The following is a 12,395-nucleotide window of genomic DNA, read 5'->3' as shown; positions in this document are numbered from 1 at the left end:
TCAGGAATATATGTTAATAACATATATACACAAAGAATTTACAATGCTATACGTATACTTTAAGTTTAAGTTACTTACGTTGCATCCCCTTCTGCAGTTGAAATTGTAAGAACTACCACCTCTTGTAAACAGATATATCGATTGGAAAGGTGACAGACTGCTTACTTGTTTGATGAAATCACAGGATCCAATAGATTTCTTTCCACCGGAGCTTCTCCCTATAGACAAATATCGTATAATTACCAGTTGATTTCATTTACAAAAGGAACAGCTTACCCTGTAGTTATACATATATTAAATCGCAACTGACGTTATTATTCCTAGACACAAGAGTGTTGTGTCATTATTATTACAATTTTAAAATCACCAGCGTATATTATATTTGAGAAATAGAAAACGGAAATACGAGGAATAGCATTGAATGTTGAATACACTATTGGTTACCAATTTGTTGTTAAGGACATATACATGCTATAGTATTGCAATCTATTTTATCAGTAATCAAAGACGGGCTTCAAAGTTATTGTGAAACTGCCTATTCTAAAGGTGGTTTGAATCAGATGTGGATACTTAAAAATTCCGAAGATCTTTTAGAGTACATACAATCTAACTCTCTTTCATCTTGTAATAGCATTAAAACATTTGACTTTTCTACACTTTATCCAAGTATTCCACATCCAAAACCAAAAGACAAATTGAAAGAGTTGGTATTGCTTTGTTGCATTAAATTTCATAAAAAAAAATCCGACGAAGATACAGATATCTTGTCTTAGGAAGGGATAAATCCTACTCGGTAAAGGATCACTCTAATTCAAGCAAAAAATTCTCTGAAACTAACATTATCAAGATGCTTGATTTCTTGATTGACAACATATTTGTTACTTTCAGTACCTAAGGTAAAATGTAAATCCCGTAAGTAGTCAGTACTTCAATAAGACAGCAACCAGACAACAACACAAGGCCAGAAGAAAATTAAAAAGGAAAAGACATCTTATGATATGCATTTGTCGAGGGGGAGGGGCAGTGTCCTGATCCCGAAATCTCGGACTTTAAAACATCAAATCCCGAGGTCCCGAAATCTATAGAAATTTAAATCCCGCCATCCCGAAATTCGAAAAAAGAATAGCCGGATCCAGATAGGATCAATCCCGAAATCCCGTGCTTAAAGAAACCCGATCCCGGAGTCCCGTTAAACCCCCCCCCCCCCCCTCGTTAGCACTGTGTATCATCGCCACCGGAAAATTGGTACTAACGAAGAGAAGAGAAATAGAAAAAAAAAAGTAAACAAGTTAAGAATGCATTCCAATGAAAGCATTTTCACTCATTTGATGAGGGTGCCACTTAAGAAATGATTTTCTGATATATAATTCTTTAAATTAATAGGCCGATAAGTACAAATTAATACAAGATTTTATGTAATATTCCAAAAATTGCCACTAAGAACCGGAAAATTTTGAGGTCGATCGTCCTCTGTCGCCCCATTCTAAAGAAATTTAACTGTTTTTCATTATTTTTCCAGACACGTTTTTAGATTATGATAGTGTGACATCATAATTACTGAAATTTGCTGTCAAAAACATGTTTTTAAAAAAAAAATATGGACAAAAACATTGTTTGTTTGTTGTACGGCGAATTGCAGGACGTTGTACGGCGAATTTCAAAATAACAACAGTTACTGTTGTCTGTACCATGTGTACGGCGTCTTGCAATATGTTATAATTTTAAGAGGAAATTAATCACTGTTTTTAAAAATAATATCAAGTGACGATATTTTGTTGATATGAAAGCTTTACAGGCTAACAGATATACAAAATGTCTACTTATCAAATATTATTAAATATATGCCGTTAATTCAGTTCAGAAGGTCTCTTTGAGTACCGCTTTTCGATTTTGTACAAAAAGTTTTTTTTCAACCATATTATCCTAAATACATCCATAGATCGTTATACTACTAACGACTGTTGTCTTATTTGTTGTTAGGGTGAAATTTTGTAAGTTCAATAAAATAAACAGTCTATTCACCTTTTGTTGGTGCTAACTGTTTTTAGATAAAAACAGTAGAGATGTGGTATGATAGCAAATAAGATAACTATCCATCAGGATCAGAGACATATATACACATATATATGTGTATACATGTATATGTCTCTGTCAGGATCAAATAAAGTGTATGTAAGCAATTATATGCTATCGTACGGCCTTCAACAACGAAAACTCGTACCTTATGGTCGGCAATAAAAAGCACGGACCGAAAAATGTGGAAGGATCCACAAAAAAACTAACGACTTAACTCATTACAAAACAATTTATGAAAACAACAAATAAGATAGAGATGAAGCAACGATAACCTTAGGATCGAGAATTCGGACAGACACATAAAATTGTTTAATAATTTAATTTCTGAAATGATTCATTTGTAAAAAGAAAAATTGAGAAAATACTTTGATTTCACCGAAAGTAAGGAGAAACAAATCGTGAATTGCCTTTCGAATTAATTTTCTTGTCAGTTTTTTTTTTTGAAACTATATAATTTGTATACATCTTAAATGCTGTCAAGCAAATGGTATTTCTATCTATGCATTTTATCTAATGCTTAATTAGAAGAGGTAGTGGTCCGTTAACATGTTAACAACACCTCGATTTTGGCAAAAAACAGTTAACAACATATTTTAAATGCTGATAAGAGTTAACAGCAACTTTAATTTACCCTTTTTCCAAACGAATCCGAAAGCAATGAAAAGTGGAAGTGCATCAATAATTTGAAAACCGCTGTACAAAGTTGCAGAAATGCCAAGCTCCATAAGAAATCTTTTATAATGCTGACTAATTTTCAGAATACACACGGAAGTACCATATTTTTTTATTGACACATGGACAGACAATTGAACGGATGGAAAATCAGACGGAGTGATTGACTCCAAGAAAAAGGACTCATTGCTTACATGATTTTATTAAAAGGAATTACGAAGGTTTACTATTTTTTTTTAATCATCAAAACCAGTCTATAAATCAGAAAGTAACATGGAAGGTGTCACAAGTTGTAGCACTCTTTCATCTCCAAGTCCCAATTAAGAACTATGAGCTGATATTAAAAAAAAGCCTTGGTCCATCTTTACATTTATGAAGTCTTAGACTAGCAAATTTGACATCAATTTGAGAACCAAGTCCTCATTTTCGGCCTCTTCTACCAGGCCACACTGTTCAGTTATTTTACGCATTGCAAATTGAAAAGGTTCTTTATTTTTGAAAATTCCGTCTAGGTACTTTTGGTCAATATAACATTCCATATACATCTGAATTATTTTCATCATAGGACTGACCAGGATTTTAGCTGGATAAGAAGTGGCCTTTCTTTTTCACGTTTTGGATACATTACAAATAGAAGCCAGAAATAACTATATTGGTTAGACGTATAAAGAGGGCCATGAGATATCCCTTAACATGTTTAACACTGTCGCATTTGTTGCACCTGCATGACCCAACTTGAGTCCGTAACCTTTGCTATATAGTCTTGTATTTATTTATTTTTTTAAATTTTGGTTCATTTATATGTTTCAAGAAACAAACTTTGAACTTCTACCCCCTTTTTGTAGTTAAATGATTGCTCACTTAGGAGATAGCTTCAGGTATACCAATACACAGTTACAAGTTTAGTTTCGCATTATAGCCATGGTGAATTTTCTAAACATGAAAGTTTTTGTACAATTGAATTGATTTTTAGATAGTTGAATAATAGTATAGCCTTCCTAGTTGGTTTATATGAACATTTAGACTGTTCTTAGCATGTTTTATAAGCCATTTTTCAGTTTGACCGTCCATACGTTCCTATCCGTACCACTATAGATTTAGAAATTTTGTATTGTTTTTCAACAAATATTTGAGTCTCGATCTTTTCAATTCAATTTTATTGAAAAACAGAAGAAATACATATGATTATTTTTACCTCTTGATAGATATATGTCTATGGTTTCAGGAAAGCTGTCACTCTTATTGATTGAAATTTTCCTTTGGACCAAATTTTTGAGATCTATGTGACATGTTCAACCCTCTATTTTGCAATATTTGGTATCAAATAAATGCTAATTGTTGCCATGGTCACACAAAAAAAAAGATTATATTTCACCATTATTACTATTGGAAATCAAATCTATGGACGATTCTCTTTCCATAAATATACACATGCATAACTCAAATATTAGCTTTTTTTATCAGGATGGAAGGGAAAGAGGTTGTTTAAAAATTATGAGTGTCAGTTCTAAGTTTTTTCCTATCTGTGAATTGACACACCACCCTAGTGCATAATTTTCTCGCTGCGTTGGGTTGTTTCTTCTATTTGGTCGGCCTTCTGTTTTTTTTTGACATTTTCCTCATTTCTATTATCAATTTTATCAAGGATTTTCTATACTCAAAGATTTTTTGAAGACATGTACAGTTACATTTATGCTGTTTATGTTACTCCTTTGCGGAAGCAACGTAAAGAAAGAGATGGACAGCACATTTTAATAAACAGAAAAAAATAATGTCAAAAACAGTGAACACTTTAAGTATTAAGTAACAGATAACAGGAATCTCAATTTCAAATAAACAGTTAACAGCATTGCAAATTTTAACGAAACAGATTACAGACAGAGGGTCGAAAACAGTTAACAGTTTTTAAAATTCATCAGTCAAATAACAGTTTTAAACAAATTTAAACCATGAAAAGGACAAAAACAGTTTAACATAAAAAGGTATCCCCCCCCAAAAAAAACCCTTAGATATTTGAACTTAATACTTTATTTTCTTTAAAAGGACGATAAATAACTATTCTAAAGTTAGCAAGTTGCCATACAGTATATTTGTCAACACGAGCAAGTTGCCGTACCCTAGAATTTATTTTTTATGGTCAATATTCTTTAAAATACATCTTTTTGATAACAAATTTCAGTAAATATGATGCCACACTATAATAATCTAAAAGCGTGTCTGGAAAAATAATGAAAAACAGTTCAATATCTTGAGAATGGGGCGACAGAGGACGATAGATCTCAAAATTTTCCGGTACTAAGGGCAAGTTTTGGAGTATTACACAAAATCTGTATTACTTTTGTGCTTATCGGCCTGATAATTTAAAGAATTATATATCAGAAAATTATTTCTTAAGCGGCACCCTCATCAAATGAGTGGAAATGCTTTAAATTGAATGAATTCTGAACTTGTTTACTTTTTTTTTCTATGTCTCTCCGCTTCGTTAGTACCCAATTTCCGGTGACGATGATACACAGTGGTTCGTGTAGATGGACTAAATAACAAAACACAATATTTCCAGTCATGTCTCAGCCTGTGTGCGATTGTTTATTTTTCTTGGTTTTTTTTTTCGGTTTGAGGGGGGGGGGGGGATTTCTGTAGGCATATTAAACATAAATATGTACATCTGTTTTTATGTCATATCTCAACCTCCGTATGTTTGGTTTCCTTGGTAATGTTTTTACACGATGTATTTTCTGGAAAAGACCGTGCAATGTCTTCAGAGAAAGTGAAATTCAGAGAGAGAAGCACATTAATGTATTGTCACATATAATTAGATCTCAAAGGGAGTTGCAGAATAACGGATACTGGCGAATGTCAAAATTGAACAAAAAAGTTTGAAAAATTATAAAGAATAACATTGGAAAATAAAATAATTATTTAATACAATAGTGTATACCATGTACAGAATTAAGAAATTATGTAATGTTAGAAGAATTTTACAAAATCGTTAATTGAAGATTTTACAGAATAAGCGTTATATTTAAAGATAAAAAACATTTAGGTCCATACTTCATATGGACCCTTAAACAATCGTTGGATTATCTCGCTGGTCAGAAATGAATAAAAAATCACTGGTCAATTTAAAGGTTGTTGTAAGTGATGCAATATATTCTTATTTTCCTGTTCCCCTTATGTAACTTCCAGTTTTATTGAAGTTTACATCCATCAAAGCCTTAGTTTAATTTAGTTTGCTGTTATTACTACCCCCTTTTTTATTTGTCGCATGTTGTGTATCATGTACTGATTTTATATATACTTCGAGCATACATATGTACACTTATGGAACAATAACCATTTAGTAAACTTTTTAAAACGTTTTTGTAGACTTGTATACAATAAATTTTATACAGAACAAAAAAGATATTAACAAAGATGTCAGTTTGTCTGCGTGTTTTACTTGTTAACTTACAGATTTATAAATAACCACACGACACTCTTTCAAGAATTTGTAGAATCATTGATATGATGTTTGTTTATATAAGCGATGTTAAGCAGCAGTATATGTTCTGTCGTGATATAGTTCCAAAACACAAGCTATTACATGTTCCGCTGCTAAAGAAACCGTTATTTTTTTTTCAAAAGTGGCCAAATCATATATCGGAACGGAGAAAAAGTGTAAACAGATGACTTACAAGATAGTCTAAGAGATTTATGAATTGGTTACCCAAAAATGACAAAGTTCAACTATCTCTCATTAGAGCAATTATTAATAAAGATCAAAACCCTGACCACATGCAAACAGACGGCAAAGTGAAAACGTTCTAGGATTCAAACTGTAGATTTCTTTGCGGGATAACTATAAAGGGGGACGGACGGACGGAAGGACGGGCGGCCAGACGGAATGACGGGTTGACAGACGTACAGGGGTAGATGAGGGGGGCATAAAAAAATATAGCTTCAATTACATCTTTTATTGCGTCAACTTGTAGACAGTAACCATGATGATTTCTATTTTTAAGTTTTTACCATTTTTGCGTTTATGTACTTACAATTTATTTTTGTCTGAATTAGTAATTGTTTAAGATATGTATATTGATAATGAACATACATGTATCATATTTTTTTTACAACGTATAATTTCTTTTGAAAATGTTCCATAAAAGAGGGTCTGATTGGGGTTTACGGAATACAGAATAATGGGCAAAAATTGCGGAATAAAATCCAAAAAAGAAAAAACGAAAAAGAGTATAATGGGGTGCTAAAATATAAAGAATAAAGAATATTGGTAATACTAAATAAAAATTAATGATAATTATCCAGACTCTTGTGATACAAAAGAATCTATCAATACGAAACACATAATCATCGTGCATAATCAACACGAAGAATATTGGAAACTATTAGCATGATAACTTGACGTTATATAATAAAAATTACGACGTCATGAATTTTGATGGTTTTTTTTTTTGTCAAAATGTTGGGTTTGCGTCGCTTCTACAGGGAAAACGAAGTCGGTGACCATATTTTTTTTAATATCATCTAATTCGTAAGACAAAGAGGAAGAAAATATTAATTTAAAAAAAAATTCTATGTAGCGGTTCACGTGATTTATACCGGAAACAGAAAATTGTAGAAGAAAAATATAGATTTACCCTATATATTCAATGTAATTTAGTACCCTCTCGGACCATTTTAAAAACGGTCCTTGATCCTTGACCTTAATACAAGAACTTTTTAGGAAGAAAGATAAGAAGTTAGCAATATACTTTAACTCTACTTTCCGCTAAGTCGATTGAAAACAAAACTTTACGACAAAAGAGATGATTTCAGCTTTCCAATTGTGAACTTTCCATTTCTAAGTAGCAATATTCCAGCAGCATCTGCATGTGGTGTATATATCTCCCAATTGATACGATATTCCCGTGCTTACATTTTCCATCATGATTTTCTTGATAGAGGGTTGTTGCTCACAAGGAAGCTATTAAATCAAAACTTCCAAATGGTGAAGTTTAAATCATATCTTCGTAAATTTTACAGACGCCATCACAAGTTATTTGACCGTTATGGCATAACCGTTTCCCAAATGATATCGGATATGTTCCTTACGTCGTAAGTACAATCCACTTCCCTTTGATGACTGTGACCTACCGAATTATACTATTTACCGGATTTGTTATCTCATAAACAACACGACGGGTGCCACATGTGAAGGAGGATCTGCTTACCCTTCCGGAGCACCTGCGATCACCCTTAGTTTTTTGTGGGGTTCGTGTTGTTTATTCTTTAGTTTTCTATGTTGTGTCATGTGTTCTATTGTTTGTCTGTTTGTCCTTTTCATTTTTAGCCAATGATGAGTCAAATTACATACACTGTCCGGAACCACGTGAAAACTTCGACTCATCCGAAATTTCGAGTCAACCGAGTTTGAGACAACGAGAGTTAACTGTATTTCACATTGGTATCTTTACACAGCTTTGCTTTAACATGTCTTTTTACTTTTGACCTTAGATATGTATCCCTAATAATTTTATTAAATATGTATTTGCATTCAGGTATCGCAGATGAAATTAATTCGTTCATAATGTGTTAGTTTACGGTTTTTTTATTGAGTTAAGCCTTCCAATTGACTTTTTTATTGTGTGTTTTTCTATGTTGTGTTGTAATACTATTGTTTCAGAAAATGGGAGAAGCTTTCGTACAATTAAGACGTTTAATCCCGCTGCAAATGTTTGCATCTCTCCTAAGTCAGGAATCTGATGTACAGTAGTTGTCCATTGTTTATCTAATGTATACGTGTTTCTCGTTTCTCGTTTTTTTATATAAATTAGACCGTTGGTTTTCCCTTTTGAATGGTTTTACATGAGTAGTTTTGGGGCTCTTTATAGCTTGTGGATCGATGTGAACCAAAGCTCCGTGTTGAAGGCCGTACCTTAACCTATGATGGTTTATTTTATAAATTGTTATTTGGTTGGAGAGTTGTCTCATTGGCACTCATACCAGATTTTCCTATGTCTATGTATCGAACAAGTTATTCAAAGGCAGCTTATATAGAAGTGAACCAATGCATTCTACATTAAACATGTATTTACCCATCAGAATATACGACTCTCCGACCGTAAAACGTACTCCACAGAGCCCACTATTTCCTGCAGTCTCTACAACTATTTCTTGACCAGCACCTTCTGTCACTCCCTGTGTTATATATGTATAGCATAATAGAAGTATTTGTAATCAATGAAAATAATTTGCATTGATAACAATATGTTATATGTTGTAAATCAATTTATGTGACGCACAGTTAATATATCGGTTGTGGTGTCCATGTGTTCTGTCGTAGATTCATGAGGGTGCTCTTTGCTATTCTGAGGTTTACATTTTTTAATAAAGAACTTTATTATTACTTATAATTGTGCTGAGTGTGTTTAAGTTTGTTTGTACTGTACTCCTGCCCAGGAGTAATGCTACTGTAGCGGTATTGTTGACATTGAAATATAAGCGGGGGTTTGGCTAGTCATAACGCCATTTTCAAACCACAATGTTGTCTTCGTACATCCTGAACCAAATTTAGGGTTATTGCAGCTGTTATCTACATGCCGCTTCTATATTGGCTGTTGCTTCTGTTGTAGTTCAGTGTTTCGGTTGTTTCGTTATTTCCTCCTACAGTCAATGTTTTTCTCTTGTTATTAGTTTGTTACTCGGATTTAATTTTGCCTAAACGAATTATGACTCTTGAACATCGGTATACTCTTTTATCTTTATAAAACAGTGAATCAGACACTATGATAAAAACAATGTAAAGTTTAACATTCAATATGTATGAAAAATGAAAATACAGCTAACTCGATTATTGAATTAAAATCAAATTAAGTAACCGAATTCGTTAAAATTGATAATTTTAATACATTTGACACATTTCCCTTGAAATATAAATGAAATATTGACATTACCATTATCTCCTATACTTTTCTATTAATATGATTGGTTAAAAGTATTTGCGTAGGACCACGTATATTTCATATAAGATTAGTAGGGTTTCATAATAGGTTAATATGCCAGGGCTTATTTCAATACACGGTAAGTAGTGGTGTTACATTTACATCCAAACAATACAATGTGCAGGAATAATCTAAAAGGTTTCAACAGAAAACGAAAATTATGATGAAGGATTGAACTATCTTTTTTAAACACGTTTAGAGTTAAGAACTTTTTATTGTTGGTATTTGTTTTTGTATAGACCAATGCAAGTAGGTTGTATTTACGGCTTGATAACTTTGATAAGCCAATAGTCTAAATACCAGATCTTAAGGTAGTCAGTATGCTATATTAGTTACACAGTGTGCAGTTGTCCTAATACGAGAATTTATCGGGTCAATAAAATGCATATCGATATGAATTTAATTGACCCGATAAATTACGTATTAGGACAATTGAACACTGTGTAACGAATTTATCCTGATTTGTATATTACATATTATTATATTCAAATTCAATATTATACAAATATGGCCTTTGTACATGTTGCATAAGGTCGATACAAGGATATATTGACCTGCAAGAAGTATATTGTCTGAGGACAAAGGCTATATTTGTTACATTATTAATTTCAGACCATTATGCATATTTGTATCAAAATCGTCATTTGATTATGTTTGAATTTTATAGATATCATATTGTCTCCTTGACAATTACAACATATTAGTTGTTATTAAATTCAGTTTTTTTGTTTGTTTGCAATCTTATGTCTTTGAAATTATTTTCCGTCTAATAATCGATCACAGATATCATTTGTTTAAAAACGTTTAACGATTTCCTGAAATTCATTACATGACGTCACAAAGTAAATCGGTTTTTAGATAATCTAAAAATAACCGTGCAATATGCTCTGTGTAATATGCTTTTTGCTATCCGCCGTTTTCTCTGTACCTTCGAAAATATAGTTTAACACGTGACTATCCCTAAACAAATGAAATTTGTTAAAATATAATAAAATAAATATCGTATCACACTCGATGCAATGGTAGAATCTTTATATATATATTGGGTCAGTAAATTCCAGATTGGGATTCGAGCTTTGCGTTCACCCAACATGGAATTTACTGACCCTATATATACCGTATATAATAACACACTACGTAACTAATAATATACTAAATCATTTAGTTTACTACTGCATATCTATCAAGTTGTTCAGAATACAATTTCTTTAAAATATATGCGAGAAGTGGTTCCAATAATGTATGTTATAATATTTAAACTATATGCGTCGTTACATTTATAGCATTATCCCAAATCCATACACTGAAAATGCAATTACATTTTTTCCATTATTAATTTAACTACTGACTCGTACCTTCATTTTGAAAACAATGCGAAATGTATATTTCCAGACCGCAAAATTGTTTCCAATATCATCTGGTGGGCCTGGTATAAATGTTTCCTTTGTTACTCTGCCGTGAAATACTGAAAAATATGCAATATTGTATACCAAACAATTTTATTACGACAGTACGTGAAATATAAGGGAACGACAGTTAGATTTTCTAGGAGAAATATGAAAATGGCCCACTTGACCTGGTTAACAATGAAATTTAATAACCAGCATAGCAAATAGGAAAAATGATCAAATTATGCATTCAAACAAACAGGAAGTAAATTTGTAGAAAGTTAAAATCAAATTGGAAGTCTTAGCAACAGATGAAAGTTAATTATCAATCTGGTAAAACCCTCCCCGAATATTAAATGATCGTCGCTTACCATGCTTACTTAATCATAGAAAAGTGACATAAGGCAAGACAATAACTCTGTTGATCCCTGGGAGTTGAATTCATAACAAGTGAAATGTTAAAAATTTACGAGTCTGTCAATTATCATTACATATATCTAAAATCGACACATCTGTGTTCTATTGGAAGTACAGCGTAGTTAGAGACTTATGTTTGATAGTCTCAAGTTAATATGCCGAAACTTTTATTGGGTAATATCGAATGCGATTGTAAACGTTTACTTAATATGATCCTCATATCATATATAGAATAACACAATATATTGGTTTAATAAACGTTATTTCGGAATCATTTATTTTCGTGAGTACCAATTTTCGTGGATGAACGTCTTTCATCACAAAGTAGTTCTAACACTTACCGTAGTCAGCTGAACAGAATTGTGATTGCGGATGCTGGAAACCAAAACACGAACAACCGTGGACATTATGTGTTATCCAAGTTAGGACGATACACAATAGTAGCACTTTTTGAAACATCCTTATGGTTTCTTTCTCTTTTCTAAAAAGTACTATGCATAATAATTTAAACTTTCGTGTCTTTAAATATGTGCAGTGCAGATGTTATGTAACTTATCATAAGGGGAAGATATAAGGGTGAGTGTACAGAAGAACATGGCATTAACACGTTTTCATTTCAAATGGAGGCTGGACAAATCGTTTTTGACCGCGTGTACAATGCAATTCGACTGTTGATTATACATCAGAACCAATCTTGCGACTAAATAACATTAGAATTATAATTACCCTTCACCTCCCTCGTGAAACATAATCACATTTTAATTGAGCTTGGAATTATATCATGTAAAATGTATGTCAAGCAATTGTGTTCACTGATGAGTAATATTAATAGGATTGTAAATAAAGTATATGTAAATGTAAATAT

At 32.2% G+C, this 12,395-nt stretch overlaps 1 protein-coding gene across 1 annotated transcript in view; it reads right to left on the bottom strand.

Moving 5' to 3' along the window:
• Window positions 1-12,100, bottom strand: part of LOC143074553 (uncharacterized) — a 37,648-nt gene extending 25,548 nt beyond the window's left edge. The window contains exons 1-4 of the mRNA XM_076249951.1: window positions 11,872-12,100; window positions 11,081-11,190; window positions 8,820-8,922; window positions 79-218 (exon numbers count right to left, since the gene is read on the bottom strand). Coding sequence (XP_076106066.1) covers window positions 79-218; window positions 8,820-8,922; window positions 11,081-11,190; window positions 11,872-11,989 — 471 coding nt within the window. The 5' untranslated portion in view covers window positions 11,990-12,100. The remainder of the gene's footprint in view (window positions 1-78; window positions 219-8,819; window positions 8,923-11,080; window positions 11,191-11,871) is intronic.
• Window positions 12,101-12,395: the final 295 nt, after the last annotated feature.

This window comes from Mytilus galloprovincialis, chromosome 5 (genome assembly GCF_965363235.1).
Source record: "Mytilus galloprovincialis chromosome 5, xbMytGall1.hap1.1, whole genome shotgun sequence".
Taxonomy (NCBI): Eukaryota; Metazoa; Mollusca; class Bivalvia; order Mytilida; family Mytilidae; genus Mytilus; species Mytilus galloprovincialis.
Note: the sequence above shows the minus strand (reverse complement) of the source record. Positions and strands in the feature narration are given on the sequence as shown.